Here is a 26,480-nt window from a genome sequence, read left to right as displayed (position 1 = left end):
TAATTTCAGGCAACATAAACTTTATAACAAGGAATTGTATGCTGATTTTATCGCTGCTCAAATTAAAACATTGTCTTTTTTGGCTTACATCATAAGAATTTATCAGGTAGGTTGCATTTTTGTTACTCGTAGTGCAAGAGATCTGTAGTGACTGTGGCAGGGAAATGATCAGCACGACCGCAGTGCATCGGGTACTGGAGAGAAGAGTGTGTGTGTGTAGCGGATCTGAAGATGGGGCTGTACTTGGCTGTCCTTTCAGGAGTGTTCTCGTGTGAGTGCAAAGTAAAAATGTGCCGTTTACCTCACCATAGGCATTTATGGAATGGCTATTGTGTTTTATTTTTACAAGTAGACTTCTTAAAGAGAAACAATTGAGTTTTAATTAAATATTATTTTGCAAAGGTAAAGTAAAGCTTTGAAATAGAACGTCATAATAATTGTACCCATGTTAATTTTTGTTATAGGAATTAGTGGGTAAATATTCTCAGCAAATGGTAAAAGGAATGTTGCAGTTGCTCTCCAACTGTCCAGCTGAAACAGCGCACCTCCGGAAGGAGCTTCTGATTGCTGCTAAGCACATCTTGACAACAGACTTGAGGAGCCGTACGTAGTACTTTTAAAAAATGTATCTATAAACTGGAAAGATTTCAGCTATTTCTGTGTATTTAAAAGGCGTATGGCTTACTATTTGTTTTGGACTATTACGTACTTCTGATTATTTTGGGAGTGCGTGTGATTTTTGTTTTGCCTTTTTTCTTTTTCCTTAAAAAAAATAGTCACCTGAATAAGGTGGTGTATTGAACAAGTGGCTTCTAGCTGTCCACGTATCTGTTGTTCCAAGTAATTACCATTTGATGACAAACATTTGTGTTGGTTTGTAATTGCGCCTACAATTGTATGGATACTTTAAAATATCGATCTGTTAACCTGAGTGGAAGTAGTTCTGTCAAAACCTGGTGCCATATGTTTGATTGAGCTCATAGTATTTGCCTCTAGCATAGGAAAGCCATTTTTGGTCTGCCTGAATTAACTAGACTTGGTGAATATGTTCTGATCTGGCAGAATCACAGAATTGGAGATCAGTGTGCTTTGTAAAATACTACCTTCAATCTTTTCATCTTTACTGTGTGGTGCCCTTTGTTTTCCTTCTGCTAACAACAATTATGGGGCAGTGTGGTGTCTTGAAGGTATTGTTAGCTTGCCAGAAAAAATAGCATCCATCTTAGTTCTGGAATTTAGTAATGTGGTCACGTGGAAAGCTGTTTCTTTGGCCGTTTTTCTAAAGGAATTAGCTTAATTGTCCTGTGTTTCTCTACCTCTCCTTAATAACTTCTGAACTTGACCGGTTTCAGCAAAATTCAGCGGAGGAGCAAGATCTTAAAGATAAGATTTTCTACATCCTTTGTGAACTTCAGTGTTTGGGTAGTGGAGAGTACCCCAGTTAGTGTCCCCATGGGAGGGATGAACAGCAGGGTGAGCGTAGCAATTCGTTGCCCTTGGTCAATGGGCTGACATTTTAGCCTAGACACTGCCAATGCATCCCTCCAGCCCTGCTCTGGGCTACCTGGCAGCCTCCAAGGGCATGCAGAGGAGGAAATGCTTAGAAACGTTAAGGAGAAGAGGGAGCTTGGTATCAGAGGAGGAATAAAGAGTGTGAGGAAGAGAAGTGGGATATAAAGTACGCGGACATCTGTAGAAGATAAGGTTTTGGTCATTCTGCTGGTGCAGCTCAACTTATTTGGAAAAATGAGAGTTGAAGGAAGTGTTTCATGTTTGTGGGTCTTGCCATTGGCATTATTTTTCTCAGTGAAATAACTTTTCAAACTGAGTCTTCCGTGTTGATTGAGAGTTGGCAAATAATGCCAAATGTCTTACTGTGATGCATTTTGTCTGTGTGGAGCTTTGTTTCTGATTCCCAAAAGAGAGGGTAGGCGTGAAACTGTTATCACTGTAAAGATGGCCCCTGTCTAAGAATACTTCATATCAGCAAAATGTGATATGCACATAACTGTTAGATAGAGGTTTTCAAACCTGGCTTAGAAAATAGAATTCAAATCAAATTTAGAAACTTACCTATTTTCATCCCTATTAAGCCATTTCTTTTGAGAATTTAAACTGAGATGTATGTCCATTTCAAAAAGCTGGAATGGTTTATATGGCATTTCTGAAATTCTAATGACTGAATATTGTGAACGTTTCTTAATTTCAGGGTAAAATATTCTTACGTTATGAAGTTTAACAATGTGAGAGTTCAATCAGTCATCCAGTGTAAACAATTTATTATTGCTTGCTTTGCTTTAATTTCTCTTACTAGTTCACATTAAGAGTAATAGCACAACACAGGAATATGATGTTAAGTGTGTTCAATACACACAACTTCATTACTGCTTTTCAATTTGCATTTCCTTTGCTTTTTTTCATTGTCAGGATTTGTGTCTTAATCTCTTTGTTTTGCTAACACTAGTTCATCTAAGACTAATTCCTCTTTCCAGAGTGGTTTGATGATCAAAGTCGGTTCCTTTCCAACCATCTTTTTGACTTGGCTTTTTCTCTTTCCAGCTGTAACTGGTTTTGTTGTATCAGTGCTGTGGCTTTGACTGTGTACTGTAGTGTTACTCAAAGGGCAAGTGTCAGTGGAATTCATGGTCGCAAGAGGTTAAGTGGAAGTTTCCTTGTACGTGACGCTGCCTTTTATAAATTTCAGGAATAAATTTTATAATAAAACCATTTTCTGACTTAAGATAGTTAAGCATTAAACCACTTTATTTCCTTTGCCAATCACTTTGTATAGCTTTTTCTTTTCTGTCTTTTTTTTTTTAACTTATAGAATTTATTCCATGTATGGACAAGCTGTTTGATGAATCTATACTGATTGGCTCTGGATACACTGCCCGAGAGACACTGAGGTATGACAGAAAGTTTGGAATAGCTATCTGAGTGCCTACCAGGGCTGGTTTCTTTCAAGGTTTATTAATATTTACAACAATGTCTGTGTAGGGTCCTAAATCTTTGCTTTAAATAACTGATTTTATTAGATTCTAATGTTGGAAAGGCCTCTGCTGCTGTAAAGAGTGGTTGTTGTTTAACACTTTGATGACACAGCATAGTAGCGTGAATGTAGGGCAAAATTAGATAAACAGCTGAATGAAAATTATTTCCTTTTTTTGAATTGCAGAGCATAACCAAAACAGTGGTCATAGTGAAATCATCTCAGTATCTTCCCAATATTTCATGAAACAGCCTAAATCTTGCGAGAACTATAAAATCTGAATGAGATTAAACTGTTTTGTCAATAAATACCTTAAAACTTTCTCATTCACAATTGAAGAAAATAAATGAGGACAATACTTACTTTCTGTGTCTTCAGTAGTCTGCTGGTTTTTAGGTGCTTTTGCTGACAAAATATGTCAACTAGGAGAATTATTTCCTCTTGCGTAAGGATCAAGTGGACCTTATTGACGTGTTTTAGATTTAGAAGTATTTGCTCTACTAGATGCTTAAACCTCGTATTTGAAAAGAAATGATTTTTAAATTTTAATAATTTTCATGACTAATTTTGAAATCATGAATCATCAATGATTAATTGTGAAACAGACTACCAACACTGTGTAAAATGTGGCTTAAAACATGCTAATTTGCTTTTAACTGTATTAGATGAAAATGTGTGCTGGGAAAGTTCAGTGGGGGGGAAGAAAGACCAGAGGGGTAATTGTAGTGTTGTGGGACAGATTAATGCATCTTTGGTTAGATTGTACAGGCTATAATTTGCTTGTGTAATTGAAAAAGCCTTGTGAACTCTGGATTTGCATATAAAAATAGAAAATGTGGATTTAAAAATCTTGGAAACAGCTCTAGGCAGTAACTAGTGGTTAAGTCCAATTAACAATGTTTTTAATTGTCCTCAATGTGTTTTCTTCATTTCTTGTTTTTACTGATAGACCGCTTGCATATAGTACACTGGCAGACCTGGTACATCATGTCCGTCAGCATTTACCACTCAATGATCTCTCCCTTGCTGTCCAGTTATTTGCCAAGAACATTGATGATGAGTCGCTGCCCAGCAGTATCCAGACAATGTCTTGCAAGCTTCTGCTAAATTTGGTAGACTGTATCCGGTCTAAAAGTGAACAGGAAAATGGAAATGGTAGAGATATTCTTATGAGAATGCTGGAGGTATTAATTTAAAGCATTCGATAATCAGTTGACTATCCTATTTTATAATACGTTGTCAATCACATTTTACTTTGTCCTTTCTTCAGAAATGAGAATATGTAGAAACAGGCTGTATACTGTATTTCGTTGTAATACTTCAGAGAAGGGCTTCTTAAAATGCTGTGCAGCTGCAGTAATATTTCAAGTACGGTGGAGATGCTTTGCCAACTCAGCTCAGTCATTCAGTGACTTGTTTCAAAGCAGGAAACTGGATGTCTGTGATGCTGAGGATAGCTTAACTGTTGTTGTTTGTTTGGTGGTTTTTTTGGTGTGTGGGTTTTTTTAATTTTCTTTTTAAATTTTAGTTGTAATCTCCTTTTTTCCCCTCTTAAGGGTATGTAAGAATGGTATTTTTTAATGCCTTCTGGTTATGAGTGTGTGTGTGTGGTTTTTCATGGTGGTGGGTTTGTTTTTGTTTTTTAAATTCTGAAAGAGGATTATCTCGCAGGTCCTTGGCATAGCCCAGTACAATCTGTAAAATGTGAAATACTCACATTTTCAAGATCTGCTGATCATTTTTAAGGATCCTCTTTATATAGAGGATTTTTTGAGGGCTTTTTTTTGTCATTCATGGTGTAGTACAAGTGAAACACTACCTGCTTGCTGTAGCCAAGTTGTTAATGGAAAAGGTTGCCTAGTGTTTCTCCTGCCACAACATGAAGATGCGCTCAATTGTAGAATAAAACACTTGTAGGGTAAATATGGACTTAATAATCTCATTTTTGAGAGCATGTCTTGAAATCTAAATGAAAGTGGTGTTAACACTTTAAGATAACAGAGGAAGCTGTATGGCTCTTGTTTTGGAAAGGGAGATTGACGAAGACTGGATGTAGTGGATCCCCTCCATCTTTGACTCTTCTCTGTCACTGACAGACTGTCATGGTTCTGAGCGCACCAGGGGATTTAGTCATTTTAGTCATCTCCAGATTATTTGGCATTACCCCTGAACTTTTTTTTTTTTCCCTTAATGTAGCAGCAGTTTAGGGAATTCATTCTAAATTCAAAATACAAGTGACGTGCAAGTGAAAAATCTTGATGCGATGCATTCGAATGGGTGCTTTATTCCAGATTTCTCAAACTGAAGTAACTTTCTAGTAGGGTTTGTCTTCCAAATAAGCTTCAGCTTTTTTCATGCTTTTTTAAAAAAATCTGTAATGTAGCACAGTTGTCTGGTCCATTTGTTTATCAAATTAAAATTTGTAATAATATGCGAATTTAGAGAAGATACATCTAGGGAAGAAGGGAGCGTACAGAACTGTGGTGGTAGTGGGGAAATACCTGAGCAAGCCAAGTAGACACAGACTTTAAAATCTGGAAAGTACAGAGAACTTTAAACTGTAACCTTGTGTTTAGTATCAGCCAAGAGGCAGAAGTGTTGGGGGCCACTGTTCTGCAGGATTGATTATTACTTTCTAAATCTGATATGCCGCATAAAAGAAAAACTTAAATCTATAATGTATACATGTTTTAATTCTTCTGACGTGCATTATATAAACATCTGAAAAATTTGAGCTTTTTATGCTTAATAGTAAATATTTATAGATTGAAATAATAAGTCTTATTTTAAGAAATAAAATCAAATAGCTTTTCATTTAAAATTCAGTAGAATTGTAGAGATCTCAGCTTTTTAGTTGATTTTACTAGTTTTCAGCAAATATTTTTACTTTCAGAACTTGTTAAAAATAAGCAAACTACTTTGATACAGTTAAAAATGTTTGCTGTCATTTCAATGACTTCAGAAATACTTAGTTGTAAATTTTATTCATCTCAGTATGCTGACTTGAAGTCTTATTCAATTTAGAATGATTTTTGAAGGCGAAACTTACTATCTTTTTTCTTCCCCCTCCCTGCTCTTTCATTTGCCTTTCCTCTTTGTGCCTTAGGTTTTTGTTCTGAAATTTCACACTATAGCACGATACCAGCTTTCTGTAATTTTTAAAAAATGCAAGCCACAGTCTGAACTTGGGGCTGTTGAAGCCGCATTACCTGGAGTACCGACAGCAGCAAATGCAGCGCCTGTTCCTGTTCCGTCCCCTGCCCCAGCCACTCCAGTGGCCCCTGCACCAGTACCTGTATTTGAAAAACAAGGGGAGAAAGAAAAAGAAGATAAACAGACATTTCAGGTCACAGATTGCCGAAGCTTAGTAAAAACTTTGGTCTGTGGTGTCAAGACAATCACGTGGGGCATAACATCATGCAAAGCTCCTGGTGGTAAAACTGCATAATATTTAATTATATTTATGTTTTGTAAATGTACAATTAAAACTCTCTAGCATGGAAGGAAATAGTATTTTAAATGGTTAACTACTGTCTTATTCTTTATCTTCTTTCAGAAGCGCAATTCATTCCCAATAAGCAGTTGCAACCTAAGGAGACTCAAATCTATATAAAACTGGTAAAATACGCAATGCAAGCTTTAGATATTTATCAGGTATGTAACCTGGCTGCATAGCACTTTTATTTATTAAATCTTTTCTTCAAATAGTTTAACTGTCAGTGGAAGCATGGACACGGCTATGTTTAATCTTCTGTAGTTGCACAAAGTACTGATGATGTGTAAGTGTACGTGATTTGGAATTAAGTAACTTTACAAATATGCTATGATATCTCCTGCTGTTGTCTTTTTCCACTCCTGATTTCATGGTTTTAAAATCTGTGCTGAAAACATTCTATTTTAATATTTTTATTGTCACTGTTGGCCATTGTGCCCAACTTCTAGTTGCCTGGGGCTTGCATGTGTAATCTGTGAAACCTCAGGTATTTTTCTAAAGGTACTTCAAGAGTAGTGGGGGAAAAGTTGCTCAAATTCTGTAACCAATACGTGCGTTTTCTAAATTGCCTTAGGTCCAAATAGCAGGAAATGGACAGACATATGTTCGAGTAGCAAACTGTCAGACAGTGAGAATGAAAGAGGAAAAGGAAGTTCTGGAGCATTTTGCTGGCGTGTTCACAATGATGAACCCTTTAACTTTTAAAGAAATCTTTCAAACTACTGTTCCTTACATGGTGGAGAGAATCTCAAAAAACTATGCTCTTCAGGTATTATGTTTTTGTTTATTTTTTTCAACTGATAATAAACAGCCTGTAGAAAATAGCTTATGCCTTGAAGTACATCAGGCTGAAGTGGAATTATAAATAATAAAGTTGAAATTAGCATGCAAGATTTGAATCAGTCTATAAAACTACTTTGTACAGACGGATTTTCAAAAGCTTTCCAGACTAAGTGATGCAATGCAAACATGAGCGCTTCAGTTTAGGAGATATGAATGGACTTTATTCTTGAAAAGTATTGAGCACTGTGGAGTTCTTGTTTTGTTCAGGCTGTTGTGTTAATGTTCTGACCTACTGTTCTACAGAACACAAGTCCTATTATTAAAATTAAACTTTGAGTACTTAAGTTATATGCGTGACTGTTTTCCACTGAGGATAACCTGAATCACTTGGGTAGCAGTGGAGATGGGGAAAGAAATTTGTCTTTTGTTTTTTGTTTAAATGTGTAGTGCTTTTATCCCTCTGTTCTTTTCTTCAACAGTAACTCCTTTGTGGTTTCCTCTTACAGATTGTTGCCAATTCCTTCTTGGCAAACCCTACTACCTCTGCCCTCTTTGCAACGATTTTGGTTGAGTATCTTCTGGATCGGCTGCCAGAAATGGGCTCTAACGTGGAGCTCTCCAATCTGTATCTCAAGCTGTTCAAGTTAGTCTTTGGCTCAGTTTCATTATTTGCAGCTGAAAATGAACAAATGCTGAAGGTAAAGGTCGTTTGTGTTAAAAAAATCTGTTTTGACTCTTAATGCGTTCTTCGGATGTCTGAAGAAATGTGGAGTTTTACGCTGTCTGACATTTGATCGTCTTTTCATGTTTGAACCGCTATTAGTGATACCTCCATTTTTTCCAAATGCCAAGTACGCTGCCTTATTTCTAAGAGATGCTTTCTGTGAATGTTTGCTTCGTATTTTAAACTCTCAAGTGATGTACTAATTCTGAGTATAAATGACTGATACGTGCTTGTGGCCTGATTAGGTTTGCCATAAACCCGTGTAACTTCATGGTCAGGATATGCGTATCTTGTTGCATATTTTTTCCCCTTTGTTTTCATTTTAATTTAAGACTTTTGCTTAGACTGGAATCACTTTTTTGTGTTGGTGAATGTTGTTCATTCATGTCCTATTCAGCGCCTCTTGAGTTAGACGTTTCTGTGCTCTTGAGAAGTCTGGATTAAGGAATGTTAATTTTTTTTCTATCCACAACGTATTGTCTATGTATTCCAAGGATCTCTTTTATGTTGATGAGATCATTTCATTATTCATTGAGTTTAGAAATACTGAGCTTGAGGCAAGAGTGTGCTTTCCTCATAAAAGTAACAGCTGCCCATATCCAGAAAAAACATTAAGATATTAATTGAACGCTGCTCCTTCTCTCATGATTTCTCTCCATTTCTTTTCCTTCTACCTTAGAAGAAACAAAATTTCTGATACAGATAACTGTGATAATGGTTTCTGTGCTTAGTGATTTGTTACAACAGGATTAGTTCAGTTTTCTGGGTAGAACAGAGTAGGGCCTGCTACTTTTCCAGATTCTTTGAAAGATAAAAGTAATTTGAAGAAATATTCATATAATGTTGCTCAAATTCTTCTAATTTGTCATCAGAATCAAGGCCATTTGGATTTTATAAGCTGGAAATCCAATTTAAAGAGTGTGATTTTTACTACCTTCGCAGTTTCATGCTTCTGTTACTTTTTTTTTTTGTTGTTTCAGCAGGATTGATGATATGGGCCTTGGGTAGACAATTTACTTGAACGATGAAGGCTATTTTCAGCATTTGCATAGCAATGTAGAAAGCTTTTAGGTGTTAATAAAATCCAGAATTGTGTCACTGTTTGTCCCTGATCTATGAGAATCCTTGTATTTATCAACTATTTGTAATGGTTCTTGCAAATTGTTAATGTCCTCTGCTCTGGAAAGGCCACCAGTTCCATGACCTTTTTTTTTTACTTGTAAAAGTTTGCTTTGAAAGTGAAACTTTAGCATTCACAAAAATTAAGAATTAGTGATGAAGTTAGATCAGGAGTAAATTAATCTTGTGAAATGTCTTCTCTTGTCATTCTGACACTTCTGATTTCTGCTACACATCCCTAGGTTCTGTGGAGCAAACATTTTTCATTGTGTCAGATTTGCAGTTTTTGGGTTTTTTGTTTGTTTTTTTTTTTAATACAGTTACTGCTTGGAGTAGCAAGCAGACTCAGTCAGTAGGCAAATAATGAAAGCAGGGCTTAATTAAAGAATGCTCTGGGTTCTTGATACTATTCAAATACAGATTGACTTTTTAACAATTCTTCAACAGCGGTATAAAATTAGCATGGTATCGGAGTACATGGAATAGCTGAAGGTTTTTGATCTGAAAAACTTGTCTCATGCTAAACTCTTGTACAGTACAATGATGATAAAGTTGATATTAATCTTCAAGCTTTATTTTTTTTATAGCCACATTTGCACAAGATTGTGAACAGCTCTATGGAACTTGCACAGACTGCCAAAGAGCCCTATAACTATTTCCTGCTGCTCAGAGCACTGTTCAGATCTATTGGAGGAGGCAGTCATGATCTGTTATATCAAGAATTCTTGCCGCTGTTACCAAACTTACTGCAAGGTAGAACAATACCTTCTTTCCCCACCCCAGTTTCTGATCTTTTTATGTAAATAGTAGTAATAAAGTTATGTTACATAATTTAAAAACCCAAAACTAAAGCCCTAACCCTGATAAGTTGCTTCTGATTTTGAGCTTAGCAGTTGATTAAATATCTTGAATATGGCTTATTTTCATTTACTATCAGCTGCTTCAGGCTCCATAGTTTTGGCTGCTTCACAATTTCTGCTGCTTGTTGTTCTGCTTTCCACTATGGGGCTGTTGAGGTTCTGTTTGTTTGTTTCTGTTTGTTTCTTTCATTCGTGGGTTTTTTTTTTTTTTACTATGGATAACTTTGTTAGCATAAAGTATTGAGCAATGTTGCCAGGCCATCACGAGTTTTGTGGGAAGGACATAGCAGAGAAGCTCTGGTTGTTCTCTAGTTGAGGGCATGTGTGTGCACCGGCAAGTGCATGATAAATACAAATGCAAGTAGTGTTGGTTTGCAAAAAGAAATGGAAATGACAATTAGTTTGATTAACGGAGCATTTGTGCTTGCAAGGAGCATTTGTGTTCCAGACATACTGAGGATGAGCAAGGAAACGTGGAGAGCTACTTAAACCTGAGGACAGGCTAATTAGAACAATTCCAGGAATGTGAAATCCTGTGGTTCCCATCTACAGCTGTAGGGGCAATTTTTATTGTAGTTAGCAAATATGTGTGTTACCTGTAAATCATTATGTAAAATACATGTCAGTATAGAAGTGCTAGCTAGTTTGTGGAATATACGAAATCTTGATGGGACAGTGAATGTACTTGAACTCGTTTTAATGTTTCTTTTCAGGAGTCCACATAATTTAAAAACAATTTGTTCTGTGTGGATTTTTTGTTATTGATACCAGGCTGGGGATTGAGTTAATATGTCTTTTTCTGGTTTTCTTCTGCTGTATTCACATGCTACTTTATTGAGTCTAATATTAAATTTTAGAATATGCATAGATATTCTTTTTTTTTTGAATATGCATGTACCTACAAAAACATTAAGTGCATAAAATCCTCAGATGTAAGTTGTTATGAACGGTATTTTGTTTTGTAAATATGTTATTTACAGAGATAAAAGCTTTACAGAATTTAAAAATATCAGGTTATTCTGAATTTAGGAAATAGCAATTTTTAACAATAGACTGTGGGCTGTCTTTTGAGTGTATAACTTATCAATGATTTTCAGGACTTAATATGTTGCAAAGTGGCCTTCACAAACAGCACATGAAAGACTTGTTTGTAGAGCTCTGTCTCACTGTGCCGGTTCGCTTGAGCTCCTTACTGCCATACCTGCCAATGCTGATGGATCCCTTGGTGTCAGCTCTCAATGGATCTCAGACCCTGGTTAGCCAAGGCTTAAGAACCCTTGAATTGTGCGTGGATAACTTGCAGCCAGACTTTCTGTATGATCACATTCAGCCAGTTCGAGCTGAGCTAATGCAGGTAAACATGTTGTTTCCTGTTAGACCACAAGAGGTCACTGATTCCCTAAATATTATTAGAAATTTGTGTGAACCTTGGGTTATAAAAACTTGAACAATCTGTCACGAGAACCATACCAGTGATTTGTGTGTAAAGGGCCAGTTGGTGTTGTGCTGTTAAAGTGAAAACTCTGAAAAATTTAAAAGTGAATTAATTGCTTTTTCTGTACCCCCTGTTAAAGGGTTAAGGTTAAGACTTGGGACTCAATAGCAAAAATGTTACTATGTTTAAGATGAATTGGTACAGAAAGTGATTAAAATGTGTTAACTTTTTAACAATAAAACAAGAAAAGCTAATTACTTTCAGCATATCGTGATTGATAGCAATATGAAGTCTTATGTATGCACATGTGGCTGAAATCTGGAACAATGTTTTAAATGTGGCTATTTCCCCCAGTGCAGTGCTTGCATATACTTTATCTTATAATTAAAATATTTACTTTATTTGTTTTTTATATTTCAAAACCAGCTCTTGAAGACTAATTCACTTCAGTCTTAACTGGCCTACTTTTTTTTTTTTTTTTTTTTAAATTCACAATGTTATTCACCTAATATTAGCCATAAACATGAAATTACATTTCAGTGTGACAGAGGTTTTGCAGCTGGTCACATTAATCTCAAACTGCACTTAGGACCACCTTGTCACAAAGCACTTGAGCTGTTGTGAAGTGAGATGGCTTTTATTCAATATAGATAAGTATTTTTTGGAAGTTATGCAGGATCAATTACCCAGATACAAGAATAAGTGTTTCAGTTGACTTTTTTTTTTTTACATTAACACTTGAAAAATTTTGAAGTGTGACTGGTCTGACCATTTAACATTTAAAATACTTACAGGCTTTGTGGCGTACACTGCGCAATCCTGCAGACAGCATTTCCCATGTGGCTTATCGTGTGCTTGGTAAATTTGGTGGAAGTAACAGGAAGATGTTAAAGGAATCACAGAAGCTACAATATGTAGTCACAGAAATCCAAGGACCCAGTATTACAATTGAATTTTCAGACTGTAAAGCATCCATTCAGCTCCCAATGGAAAAGGTAAGAGCTGTGCTGAGAAACCATCTTACTCAATTTTCCTTTATTACAGATTTTTTGGAAGTTTTTTTGCTTGTAAAACCTTGATAAAATATGTGGTATGTCTGCCAGTTCCAGATATGAGTTAATGAATATCTAACAATATAGAATTTACATAATTAAAAGAAGGTTTTAGGATCTCATGCATACCTGACTTTTTTTTTTTATATCCCTCCAGTTAGACAAAGAGATTTCTAAATAATTTATATTGTAATGAAGAAACAGAATCTAAACCCATTTATGGTTTTCTTGTTTGCTTTTGTTTCAAGTAATTTTTGAGTTGCCAGACTTGGCAGGTAAAGTACAAAAAGTTGTTTCAGAAATCACTGTGAAGAGCGTTTTTTTTTTTTTCTTTTTTTACTATGTAGCAATCAGTTGAGAGTCTCCGTGTAAGGAAGGTAGACCTACACTAACTTCTTGCTTCATTTTGACGTACAAAATTACCAGAAGTTTGCTTTGTTCTTTCTTTATTTTCCCTTTAAACTGTTTTATATTTCACCCCAAAATAATAGATTTAAACGTGCTGTTCTGCTTTTACAAAGTGATAAGATAGGGAGCTAAACTGGCACAAATCAATGCTTTCTGTGCATTTTTTTTTTTCCCCTTCCTAACTTTTGGTGTACTGCTTAGGTTAGGAGTGGGCATCTACTCTAAAACTTTCCTATTTTCTATTTGAAGTGTATAAGGAAACTTGTAGAAACTCTTCAGTGATGATTATTGTAATGCCTCCAATGATTTGGTTTTGTTTGTTGTCTCTGGGTATAGTACTCATAGCTGCAAAACCACTTTGTACTTGTAGCAGCTTTCATCCACAATCGCAATGTAGCACAAATGCTTAGTTCTCACTAATTACAGCAATCTAATCTGTGTCTATGTCTTGGGATCTGAGAGTGAAGCTAGATTCTGAGTTAATTTGGCCTGTAGAGTTTTAATACTTAACTTTTCAATTACAGTTTTCAGAAGTAGGTATGATCTGAATGTGGTAAACAACTTTCTTTGCAGGCAGCTGGCTCTTTGGCTCCCTACAGCCAACAGGCTTAAAAATAGCTTGGAAAAATGATTCTTAAAATGCAGATAGCTTTACTGATTTCTCTCCTGTACTGAAACTGATGAGTTGAATACATATAAACAGTATAATTGCTGACATTTTCCTATCCCACTAGGTTTAATTCAAACCAACTTTTCCAGAGTATTTATGCATGTAATGTGTTAGTTAATGATACGGAATGATCTTCAGCTTCTTGATGTTGACCAAGATACAATGTTATTTGCTGAATACTTTGTATCTATAAAAAGGAAATGTCAAATTAAAAAGAAAAAGTAAAATACACTGAAAATGAGAAATCCATGCTTTCTTTTAGTGCTTTGGTGCTCTTGTGTGGTGTGTGTAAAACTCATTGTTCTTTTCATTGAGATGCTGATAATGTTATTCAAGCAGTGATGGGACGACAGCTAGTTAAGTCAGTAAGTGGAAAGATGGTTTTCCTCTCAAAGAAGGAAAATGCCCACTTCTTTGTAGCGGAGCCTTTTTCTGCATAATCCTGTTCAAGCATGGATGGTTAGATTTTATTTACAATTGATCAGATATTGAAATTCCTTATTTTGTGCACTCCAAAACAACTTTTATGTGGGTGTTCTTTGGTGTTTTGTTTTGTTTTTTTTACTTAATGCCTGTCTCCTTCGTTTTTTATTCCTTCTTTTCTTTTTTGGGGGAAGGATAGAAAGTATCTAGCTGTGAGTTTTATATATATGTAAAAGTACCATAATAGTTTCAAGTCTGCTCTCTCAGGCATTCTCTGCATTTCTTAACTTAGGCAGTCCAAATTGTACATACTTTAAAAGTTACTTTTAATATGTATTAAAGATACCATTCCCTTGATTAAAGACCTTAATGTAAATATTAAGAACAAGAAGTGTTTGGTTGCTATCTATCTTTTTTTCATTACAGGCAATTGAGACTGCTCTGGACTGTTTGAAGAGTGCTAACACAGAACCGTATTATCGGAGGCAAGCGTGGGAAGTAATCAAGTGTTTTTTAGTAGCTATGATGAGCCTGGATGATAATAAACATGCATTATACCAACTTCTTGCACATCCCAAGTATGACAATTCTTTAAACGTAAATGTGTATGTAAAATTTATAGTGTCTTTAGAATAACCTAATTTAGAGACAACGGTTAGTCTAGGCAATGTATTCTTCCTGGGATTTTTACCTACTGGTTTATCCTGCTTCCTTTTAAATCAGTGCAGGATGTTCCAGTAAGAGGAATTTTGTCAGCATGTTATTTAATGCCAATGGCATGTGTTAATGTTTCATAGTGCAATTTTCTTCCCTAATCACAGTCCAATGTATAATATGTTACATATGATCAGATAATTATTTTAAAAAAACAATTTTAGCTTAGTGTATTTAAATAGTTGGAATATTCTGGTGATTAATTGTGTTTTAAAGATTAACTTAGATTGTGATGTTTTGTAAGTACATCTAACTTTTCACTAAAGTGAGAGAGATACACAGTTTAAGTTTCTTTTAGTGACCAAACAATAGATAGCATATTCACTCACATAACCTATGTTTGTCTTAGTGTGGGAGCTTTTTATTGAATATTTTTTTTTACATCTTTTACAATTTTAGTCATTGATACTTAATCAGCTTATTGCTTTTAGACAACTTTGACATCTTTGCCCACAAAGTGTGTGCTGACTTCGAGTCTCGCAGTATGGTAAATGCAGCTCAAGAGTATAGTAGCTTTTATAATTTGGACTTGTTAGACTTGACCTAAATATAACTTTGCAATGAATAGGTTTTGTTGGGCAGTGATTTGATAAATAATGTTTCAATCTTTCAAGATTAAAATCAAATGTCACTTTAAAAAAGGGAAAAATGTCAAAATACTGAAAATGACATTCTGTAATTGAGTTGCAGTATGATGCCTGTATACCTGTTATTTGTAATATACGTGGCTTCTTCTGAACTACTGGCTTTAAATGTTCCGGATGAAATTGAGCTATCCATCATGTTTGAGACCAGTGGTTGACAAAATTAATATGGACTGAGTGAACTGGCCTAGCTCTGTCAAAATGAGGGGAAAATGGGAGGCGGAGAAGGAGTCAGATATTGAGATCAAATTTTAAATCAAGTACTTGACAATGCTCATGGTTGAGCTGCCAGTACTGCAGTTTGGGATTACAATGAACTTAACGTTATGTCTTTCAGCTTCACAGAGAAGTCCATACCCAGTGTGATTATTTCGCATCGATACAAAGCTCAGGATACTCCAGCTCGTAAAACGTTTGAACAGGCATTGACAGGGGCATTCATGTCAGCAGTCATCAAAGATCTGAGGCCTAGTGCTCTGCCTTTTGTTGCCAGCTTAATCCGCCATTACACCATGGTGGCAGTCGCTCAGCAATGTGGTAAGTGGAATAGCGAGCATGTGGATTGTCATGAGAGGGGTGGAGAAGTTTATACTTTTTCTAATGTAGGACAGTCATGATATTGCAGTTGCTTCTGGGTAGGTATGTTGGTTTTTGTTTGATGACTGGATTACATTTTAATTCTTCTGAGCAGTGAAAAATTATGAAGTTTTAAAAGATGATCACCTAATATTATTTTTAAAATGCTACAGCCAATGAAATAATTACAGCTTGGAACAGTTTATATTTCCAGAGCATTTGTGTAACTTGATAAACACAATTATTTTTGCGGATGGTCTTTAATGGGTTGTTTCTACTTGTGATTTTGAAGGACCGTCAGAGGAACTAAGTAAACGTTAGAGCACTGCAGTGTTTGTATCTATGGAGAAAACTTCTTGTTTGGAGTTGGACTGTATGACAAGTAATTTGGGAAAAGACATACTATATCAATTTTTGTTTACACATTGATGTACTTGAATTTTTATGATTCTTCATTTTAATGAAACCTTCTTGCAGTGCATAGTCTAGTGCATAGAAGAAAATACTCAAGTAGATGTAATCTTTTTTCTTCTAAGAGTGAAGAATGCCTTACAATCATTTATATGCAAATAGACACAGTGCTTACTGAGTTTGCCATCAGCTAGCGTGAGGAGTTGTGAAATCTAATCGAAAGACTATTCCTATTAGAATATCCATTGTTTTATATTTTTTTTTTTTCTTCCTCTCTCTCTTCTTCCCCAATACAAATTACAGGTCCTTTTCTGCTGCAGTGCTATCAGGTTGGAAGCCAGCCAAGCACAGCCATGTTTCATAGTGAAGAAAATGGTTCAAAAGGCATGGATCCCTTGGTGCTCATTGATGCCATAGCCATCTGCATGGCATATGAGGAGAAGGAACTCTGCAAAATAGGAGAAGTGGCTCTAGCAGTGATTTTTGATGTTGCAAGCATTATCTTGGGTTCAAAAGAAAGGGTAATATATATATTTTAAAAAATGTGTTCAAATAATCTAGTTTCAGCCAATGCAATTTTGCTTCTAAAATTTTGGATGCTACCAGCGAGCTGAAAAAGCAAACTGATACATTTCTTTATTTTCAGGCTTGTCAGCTTCCCTTGTTTTCGTACATTGTGGAACGTTTATGCGCTTGCTGTTATGAACAAGCTTGGTATGCTAAACTAGGAGGTGTTGTGTCAATTAAATTTCTTATGGAACGACTGCCACTAATTTGGGTCCTCCAGAACCAGCAGACTTTCCTGAAGGCACTTCTGTTTGTTATGATGGATCTAACTGGAGAGGTATTTAATGAATTAATTATATCAAATAGTATGGGGGAAACACACTTTTGTTCTTAAATTCACACAGATTGAACTCTTGCTAATCTTGATTTTACTTAACGTTGGAATGTCTCGTATCTGTCATAGTTATGAGTGAATTTTAGTCACGTTAACTTAAACCAAGACCTGAAGTTAGGAATGAGGTCTGTTTTTTCCACCTAACTGCCAAAGACACTGGAGTTATGCTTGCTTCTTTCAGAGTAGAAACATACAGGTCGCATTCGGCTCAGTGAGAGAACGCTAGATTCGCTGTCACTTGTGTGAAACATGCTGGGTTTTTTCTTACTCCTGTGCTTATTTTGCAAGGTGTTCATCTTATCAAAAAGCTGTATGTAGTTATGGGTACCTAGAGAATGCTGCTTGACCTTTTCTCTGTTGTGGATCATGTGGTGACAACATTGCTAAGAGTTTGCTTGTAAAATCGCATTGCATTGCAACTTGCAGTTTTGGAATGATTGGTGGGAAGACTAGTTGAATATGCGTTCTGTTTAACCTCTATATGTTTTTAGCTGTTTGCAGAGGATTCATCAAAATCAAATGCTAAGTTCGTTGATGAGTAGTGTGTAGATTTGTCATCTGTGTTCTGGACTTAAAAATAAACAATCATACTTTAGGTTTCCAATGGAGCAGTTGCTATGGCAAAGACCACATTAGAACAGCTTCTGATTAGATGTGCAACTCCTTTAAAAGATGAAGAAAAAACAGAAGAAATCCTAGCAGCACAGGAAAAGTCTTTCCATCATGTTACACATGACCTCGTTCGAGAAGTAACCTCTCCAAACTCTACTGTGAGAAAACAGGCCATGCATTCGTTGCAGGTACTCGCACAGGTCACTGGAAAAAGTGTCACGGTGATTATGGAGCCACATAAAGAGGTAAGCAGAAATACTTACTGACAGTCCAAGTGGGTTTAAAGTTGTCTACCTGTTTGGATTTGCAAAATACTTTTCTGAGTACATTTTCCTACATTAGTGAATTAAGTTCTTAGTGCTTTGATAGCATATGTTTGTCATTTGCTAGATCTATTGTTCTAAAATACACTGTGGCTGGAGTACGATAGACATTCATACAAGCTGTGCCTGATTACTGAGCCGCTATTTATTGTGTCTTCAGGTTGATTTACTTCCTGAAATTATGGACTGCTCGTCCTACCACCAATCAGACATAGGCTAGGCCAGGTAGATATTGCATTCTTTGAACCTCAATTTTGTCTTTTTCTCTAAGCATGAGGCATATTGCTATGCCTTTCCCTATCCAGAAAGAGACAATAAAGGTCAAAGCTGGTTTGAAACCTCTTTTTGCTAGATATTCCTTAAAGCTAATTGCATTCATTTTCTTGAAAGATAAGTAAACGAACGTAAGCCCGCTAAGGGTCACCACAACGTATGAAATGATAGATGTCGTTATAGCAGTTTGGGAACATACAGAGAAGCTCGCTAATTGATACCTTAGTTTCCTAAAGGGTGGGTATGGAGGAGAGTGAGAAGTTGGTGTATATGGAAAATAATTTACATAAATGTTTTTGGTTTTGTGATGTTTTAGGAGCTTCAAATATTCTTGTGTCTTGACTTGAACACTTCAAATGCTTAACTATGAATTTATTTGTTGTTTATAATGTTATGTGAAGTTACTAAATATCATAGATCTGGTCACAGAATATATGATAATTACAGATACTGAGTTGTTTCGCTATTGACTGTGAATTAAATTAGTTCAGAGAAATACTCTTCTTCTTGCTCAGTGATTTCTAAAGAGGTACATCTGGAGCCGTGATAGCAAATGGAGCCGTGACTAATGGTGTCGTCTTATGGCTGGGTCTGTGGGGTCATTTGAATAAGCTGCTAATTCAGAAATCTAAATTACATTGTGTAGGTTCTCCAAGACATGGTTCCTCCTAAAAAGCATTTACTTAGGCATCAACCTGCAAATGCCCAGATTGGGCTGATGGAGGGAAATACATTTTGCACAACCCTGCAGCCCCGATTGTTTACAATGGATCTAAATGTTGTGGAACACAAGGTTTTTTACACAGAGGTACTTTCTTTTTATGTTCTCATGTTTGAATGTAGATACTTAAGTAGTGATGGTATTAGAACTTTCATTGTTAAAAATACATATTTTTCTCTGTGCATTCTAAACTTAGTGAAATGTAAGATTTTACCTTCTGAAATGTGAACTGCCTTTACCTACAACATAACATCTCTGAGCTAAGCAGAATATTCTAATGTGAGTGAAATATATTAAATTAACTTTGGTGGTGTGGTAACTTCAATATTTATGCACAGTATATCTAGTAAATAATTGTTGTACCACCAAAACACAGATATTGTTAAGGTTTTTGAGTCCCTAACAGTTTGATACAAAACCAGTGTGTAGATTTAACTTAGAGAAACTGTCTAATCCCTTGGTTTTCTGGCTGTCTTGTCCAAACATAAGTTCAGAAGGTCTTTGGTACCAACAGTAATTGCAACTAGCAAGACAGGAATGGGGTGTAGTTGTCAATGCAGAGGATCCTCTATTTTTTTTCTTTAAGACAAACCCAAAGTGCTGTAGATTAATACAATGTCTGTAAAGGTGAGAGTGTTATATTGCTATTGTGAAGGTCTGAATCCTAACAGCAGCCTTGGATATAGGTGCAACCTGTGCATTGTTAACTTGCATACCTCTGTTGCAACCTGTTCAGTGTTTTCTAACAAAACCCATGTGCATATGTTGAAAATACTCGCGTGCAAAGAGGAGACCTCTGTAGGAAAGAATTGTCCCTCTGGGCAGCGATCCATCACCACTAGAATTACTGAAGACATTTTCAGCACATTTTTTTTTTTTCCTGTTAATCTCCTTCTGTTCTCTTCCCCCTCTCCTCAGTATTTTCAGTACTATTACTGCCATTGAGGAGGGAAGCTTTTCTGTAGACCTATTCTTTTATCATATAAACAGTCTGTTTGCAAATAGACCAGCTCGGTATTGGCCAACAAAATGCAAAATGGATAATTTTTGCCTGACTCTTCTCTGGTGGCAGTGCCAATGGGCTCCCCTGCCTCTGGCTAACCACTGGTTTTCATGGGAACTTATACCCTAATTTTAAGTAGAATTTTACCTGTTGGTGAAATTTGGAGGTTGATTAGTGCATAAACTTGGCTCTTTGAGGAAATAAAACTCAAAACATAACTGATAATAGTGTTTCAAACATGATTCACAGTGCTATGCTGAAATGATGGGGTTTTTTTTTTCCCTAGTTACTGAATTTGTGTGAGGCTGAAGATGCTGCCTTAATGAAACTACCTTGTTACAAAAGTCTGCCATCACTTGTACCTCTTCGGATTGCAGCCTTAAGTAAGCAAAACTTCCTAAACAAAATTTGCTGTAGATAAGTGTCCTTGTGAGCAATGGGCAGTTTTCTTCCCAAGATCAGCAGAAAACTAGAGCGCCTGAAGACTGACGACTGCTCTCTAGAGGTCACAGTTTAATGGAGAGTAATGGGAAAATATTGCTGCCTTCTTACTGACCAGCATTTAGTTTCTGAAATGAACCCAAAATATTTTTAGACTAGTTATGTTATATAGCATTAGGAGAACTTTAGAATGCTATTAATAGAATTTCCATTCTTTTACTGTTTTATGATGCCTGTTACCTTTGGCAAAGCATGCTATGCTTTAGCTGTCTGTAATTTAAGATGAAATAAAAGAAACCTGAAGAGAAGTAATGTAGAATTAGGGTTTTTTCCCCTCTCTTTTGAAATTGAGTTAACAAAGAGAACAAATTTACTTTGATATTTGCAGATGCTCTAGCCGCCTGCAATTACTTGCCTCAATCAAGAGAAAAAATCATTGCTGCACTTTTCAAGGCACTCAATTCGACAAATAATGAACTACAGGAGGCAGGAGAAGCATGCATGAGAAAGGTTAGTGTATTAAAACAATGTTGCTTTTGAGGCCATTGTTCTCTCTGCTTTACTTCCTTGTTACAAAGCTTCTTGGGAAAGTTCTCTACAGGAAATAAAAACCCAACAGAGCAGCCATTGTTAGTCACACGAATATAATTAGGTTTCTGTGAGATGTGGGGTGGCTTTGGGTTTGAACACAGCCATAAAAATTTCTTCTGGTTGAAATTAAGCACTATAAGCTCTCGGACAAGGACCATGGTAAGTCTTTCAGTCTTTCTGTTTGTCTCATCTTCATAAATGTATCTTCTTTTCTAAATAAACAGTGTCAGTCTGTCCCAGCAGTTTCACCAACGTGCATGCCTGGCTTTATTGTAAAAGCTTTTTTCGTGTTTCTTTGTTCCTGAAAGAAGTGGTAGAGACATCATAGTTGGTTTTGGAAAAGTAAGGACTGCAGCAGTTAGACTCTGCATCACGGTATGGCAGTTTACGGTCAGAATTACTATCCTTACATGGTGCTACACTACACTCTGTTCTGTGGATGCTAGGTTACAGTGTAAAGAAGCTGGAAAAGGATATTCTCTCATGATTTGTTGCCCAGTAGATATGCCTAATTCTGATTCAGCAAGATTTTTAATACCATTCTTCTAAATATAGAAAATGATAATAAAAATATTTATAGTCTCTTTGTAATGATGTGTAGATTGTCTGGCATGCAACAGGGAATATAACTGTAGTAATACTGGTGGTTTACATTTGTTTAGGCCATTGATTGATTAGAGGTCACACATTGTCTTTTCATGTCACTCTGGTCATGAAAGAGAACGTACTTTTTATTTATGGCTTGCTGGCAATACAGTTGGGTTGAGAGGTAAGACAGAGCAAATAAAGGTTGTTCTGACCTATGCATTTGATGTAAGATTTTTTGATCATTTTTTCCCTGTGATAAATCCATGCCCACAGGATGTTTGATTATGACAGGAAATACTCTCTCCGGCTGCTTGCAGCCAGGTTCTCTTGACCTTTTATGTTACTCAGGATGCATGCAGATTGTAACACTGAAATTTGCTTTATTGCCTTCGGCCAGATTCACAAGCAGTTCTTAATAAAGTGATGTCTAAGTAGTTTGTCCATAGCTTTATATTTAATTTATAGCTATGGCAGGTTTTTCAATCCATCTGTAATTAAGATCTCCTACTCGATTATTTTATGGAATATCCTACTGTGTGTCAGAAATACTTAAGTGCTTCCCAAATCCATCTTGTCACTATATATATTTCCAGCAATAAATATTAAGCTATTGCATTCTGAAAGTATAAAATAAAAGAAGAAAAACCTAGTCAACAGAGTTTATTTTAAAATGCTTGCTTGCACAAAAGTCGCCCCCCTCTCCATCTGATTCTTAATCCTGTACTATCTTGCAGTTCTTGGAAGGAGCTACCATAGAAGTTGATCAAATTCATACACACATGAGACCATTGCTTATGATGTTGGGAGACTATCGAAGTCTGACACTGAATGTTGTGAACCGTCTGACATCTGTCACTCGACTTTTTCCAAACTCCTTTAATGATAAATTCTGCGATCAGATGATGGTAAGCCCATTCAAGTTTTCTTTTGGCTAATATTATTATTGTTGAAAAGTCAAAGAACACTTTAATAGTGACTCAGTGTATATATTGAAAGTAAAAGATTTTTGTTTCACAATTAATAGAAAAAAAAAAAATCTGTAAACATTTTTAGTTAATTTCTAAAGAGATAGTAAACTAGAAAGTTAAGAGATGTTCTCTTTAAGTGAAGACATACCTAGTTATGCTAAGGTCTGCCTCGACAAATTTATCTTTTAAGTGAGGTGCCAGCAGCATAATATGCTAAGGAAACCCTTGAAAATATGTTTTACTTCCTAGTGGGCTAAATCTGTTTTGGTGTGTTCTTGATTTATAAAATGGTGGAAGGTATTGCCCTTCTTATTTGCAGTTTTTAAACCGTGTGTGTAAATTCTTTATCCTTTTGCCATGAGTATTTAAATATTTAAATGCATACATATCAAGCAAATCATTGGACAAGTGTAAGCCCATCATCATTGTATATCAGACTTCAGGTTTTTGTGTGTTTTAATGTATGTACTCTTCTAACCCCTGCTTTCTTGAATATGGAGAGGACTTTTAACAATAGTAAACGTCTCAATCTGGGAATGAAAATATCTAAGAATTTTTTCCTTTGTTTCCTTTGAACAATCATTTCTGCCTCTACTCCTTTTCTTGTAGCGTGTGTTGTCCCTTGGTAAAATGGAACAGTATAATTAGAAGAATAACACTAATTATCTTCTCTTTATAGCAACACCTGCGTAAATGGATGGAAGTTGTGGTTATTACACACAAAGGTGGACAACGGAGTGATGGAAATGTAAGTTAATGAATGCTTTTATGTGGGAAGACAAGAAATAAAAAGTATTCATGTTTTTGAATTACAGCAACATTTACAACAGAATGAGTTCTGTAACTGATTACATGCTGATGCTTTATTACAAGCTAATGAGCTTATAGGTATATCGAATATTTGTTACAAAACTTAGTGAGAGGAGCTTCTTATCTGCTGACAACGGTTACTTTAAAGCCTGTTCTATACAGGTTGGTGTGGGAACAGCTCATTGATTTTTATTTTTTTTCCCCTCAGGAGTTTCTGCTTAGAAATCTGTTCTTCATTGGAATGGCTGATGAGCTCAGCAGTATAATCCCTCTTTTTTCACTAATATGTTTGATGTTCATAACATAGTCCTTTGAAAATTATATCGAATAATAATATAATCCCAGTTAATTTAAAATCTAATTTATGAAAAACAAGTTCAGTGCTTACCAGTTGAGATCACAGTACAATCCCAAACTAATGGCCTCAATGTTGAACTATGGGAAGCTGATCAATTTTTTTATAAATGGAAAATTCCACAGCGTAACGCCAACACTGTGTGCTCTTAGGAATACAGCACTGTAGGGAATTCCTGCTTCAATGTTGTTCCATGTGGATTACCAAAGTCCCATAATTCCATTAAGATTTTATTAATACTTTATATAAAAGTGTTGAGATTTGTTATTGCATCTAGGAAAAAAAAGTTAATAATTTATTTGTTTTTCAAATTCAACTGAAATTAGATTGGCTTTTTATTTCCCTCAAAACATGGAAATGGCTTAACAGCTTTTCATTACTCTTTTCTGTCACTACAAAGAGAGCTTTTAAATCTGAATTTAGTCATTGCTTTGTATTTGACCTAGAAGTTCTCTGATGGAGTAGAATTTGGGGGTTTTTTTGTTTGAATTTAAAAACTGTGCATTTTTCAGTTAAACACTTCACATATTATTCAGGTCAGAGTAGTTGTAAGGCCTTTGTATTCTTTTGGGATTCACTTGTCCTCAAATGTGATGATTACAGATATCTTGCAGATCTTTTTATAGCAATGGTCTTTCAAACAACGTTGCACCCCTAGAACAGGTTTTAGTTGTTGCTAAATCACTTTTAATTGCAAATTCTTCTGCTTTTAATGTCTTCTGTTGATGTTTTCTATGTAATTGTGTGTTTAGTCTCCTAAACCTGTAATTTTTTTTAGTGTTGGTTTAAAACCTATATATGTTGAGGGGGAGGTATACACCGAACACTTGAAGGAATCTACTGTTACATCTTGAGGGAGGAGAGATGTCTATGGAAACACTTTCAAATAGAATTGTGTGACTGCAAAGCTGATTGAAACAGTACTTTCTTTCCCCCTAGTTGTTGTTGTAAAGTTTCCTTAAAAATAAAAGCTCTAGGAAACTGAAGGAGGGCACAGACAGTATGGTCTTTATACGGTTGCTATGACAGTTTGTGTTCATGTGTTCGTATGTACAGTGCATTGTTGCTGTAATTGTATCTTCTAAATGTGGGAAAACTAGGATGGGGAAACTGATGGTCAGAGTTACTGTAGCTGGCCTTTCACTTACTCTGATTTCTTCTTGACCATAGTGAGATTCCCCAATCTGAGATCCTCGCTTAAAAGCAATGTTGGGGAGTGTTATTGGAGTAGGTTGCAGCATTCAAACTGAGTGGTTAGATCCAGGAGGTGATAAACACACAGTGGAGAATGGCATTGGTCAGGAAAGCCCTATGTTAGCTAGCTGAAACAGTACAGGGCACTGTTAAAAAACTTTTTTGACCTAAAGAGTTTTCATCTTTTCCAGCAGCACATTTTGAAGGTGCCATATGATGGTGGTGCTGGTGGTGTCATGCAGCTCTCCAGCATGGTGCAGGTAGTGGCTAGTCAGCGAGGCTTCGTAATGAAACAGTCCAAAAGTCTATGGAATGAGTTTTCATGTGTAAATGGAAATTCTAGGCGAACTAAAAACTTCAGACATCTCAGTTAAAAATGCTGCATAATAATTAACAACTATTGATGGCAGAATAACTAGGCTCTTTATTCACCTAAATAATTTTATGACAATCCTGCTGTGTTCCTGAACTGTGACTTGGCTGTTTAGATAAATGAACAAATTAAAACATTGCATTTTAAGTAGCAATTAAGATCTAATTCGTTGGCCCAATGAGCGAACTCTTTTTGATTTAAATCCATTCTTCCCCTCTTCCCTGCCTCACCAAGGAAAGGTGTGGTTTTTAGGTCATGTCCAGTAATTGAAAAAACAGTTTTTGAACAGATGGCTGCCTCTGACGGTCCCTCTCATGAACAATGGCACCATGGTGGAAATTCTGCATTACAGCCTATTAGAGGGACTTTATAGTTTGGTAGTTCAAGTATTGAAAGTGGTTTCATAACTGATGCTGGACAAATTTGTCTTTGCAGATGCTAAAATATTTTCCCCCTGACTTAATAATCTCTAATACCTTTTTATTCAGTACAAATATTTCAGAAGGTATGTCTAAACAATGTACAAGTAGGAAAAAAAGGATGCTTTTCATCCTAATTCTTAGCAGAGCAATTCAGAGCATGGGAGATACTCATTCTCTCCATTCTTTCAGTTTGAGATGAGAAAATAACCCTACCGAAGTCAGTTTCTGACTGCAACCTGAAGAATAGCATATACTGATTTGTTCATTTATTTGATATTTTTGTGGGCTTTTTCTTTTCATGCTGTGACTTCTGTTTTGGTTCAGCCTGCCGCGGAAGGGGTAGAGGTGAGAAACTCAGTGGAGGCACCAGGAAGTTCTTTGTTGTTGTGGTTTTTTTGTTTGTTTTTATTTTTTTTTCCTTTCTTTTCAACTGTGATTTGTTAGTTTTATCGTTGTGTTTTGGGCAGAGTGCATTGTGCCTTTGAGTGCAGTGCTGTGAATTGTCTTCTGTTTGTCTGTGGCAGAGTTGTTTTGATAACGTTGCTGTTAAGGATGTTAAGCATGTTTGTACTAGGAAGAGCAGGATTTTTAGTTTCTGTGAAGG

General features: G+C 36.0%; 1 protein-coding gene across 7 annotated transcripts in view; it reads left to right on the top strand.

Annotated features, from left to right (window-relative positions):
* Positions 1-26,480, top strand: part of TRRAP (transformation/transcription domain associated protein) — a 98,973-nt gene that overhangs the window by 11,180 nt on the left and 61,313 nt on the right. For all 7 annotated transcript variants that reach the window (XM_054843172.1, XM_054843174.1, XM_054843171.1 and 4 more), the window contains 21 exons: positions 10-106; positions 465-603; positions 2,828-2,906; positions 3,939-4,173; positions 6,096-6,423; positions 6,546-6,643; positions 7,057-7,251; positions 7,772-7,963; positions 9,696-9,861; positions 11,066-11,322; positions 12,198-12,398; positions 14,383-14,534; positions 15,652-15,851; positions 16,605-16,822; positions 16,948-17,145; positions 17,799-18,059; positions 19,057-19,218; positions 20,421-20,517; positions 20,964-21,085; positions 22,489-22,659; positions 23,402-23,470. In XM_054843172.1, the coding sequence (XP_054699147.1) occupies positions 10-106; positions 465-603; positions 2,828-2,906; positions 3,939-4,173; positions 6,096-6,423; positions 6,546-6,643; positions 7,057-7,251; positions 7,772-7,963; positions 9,696-9,861; positions 11,066-11,322; positions 12,198-12,398; positions 14,383-14,534; positions 15,652-15,851; positions 16,605-16,822; positions 16,948-17,145; positions 17,799-18,059; positions 19,057-19,218; positions 20,421-20,517; positions 20,964-21,085; positions 22,489-22,659; positions 23,402-23,470 (3,637 nt within the window). The remainder of the gene's footprint in view (positions 1-9; positions 107-464; positions 604-2,827; positions 2,907-3,938; positions 4,174-6,095; positions 6,424-6,545; positions 6,644-7,056; positions 7,252-7,771; positions 7,964-9,695; positions 9,862-11,065; positions 11,323-12,197; positions 12,399-14,382; positions 14,535-15,651; positions 15,852-16,604; positions 16,823-16,947; positions 17,146-17,798; positions 18,060-19,056; positions 19,219-20,420; positions 20,518-20,963; positions 21,086-22,488; positions 22,660-23,401; positions 23,471-26,480) is intronic.

Source organism: Grus americana, chromosome 15 (genome assembly GCF_028858705.1).
Source record: "Grus americana isolate bGruAme1 chromosome 15, bGruAme1.mat, whole genome shotgun sequence".
In the NCBI taxonomy this organism is placed as follows: Eukaryota; Metazoa; Chordata; class Aves; order Gruiformes; family Gruidae; genus Grus; species Grus americana.
This window is presented reverse-complemented; position numbering and strand designations above follow the sequence as displayed.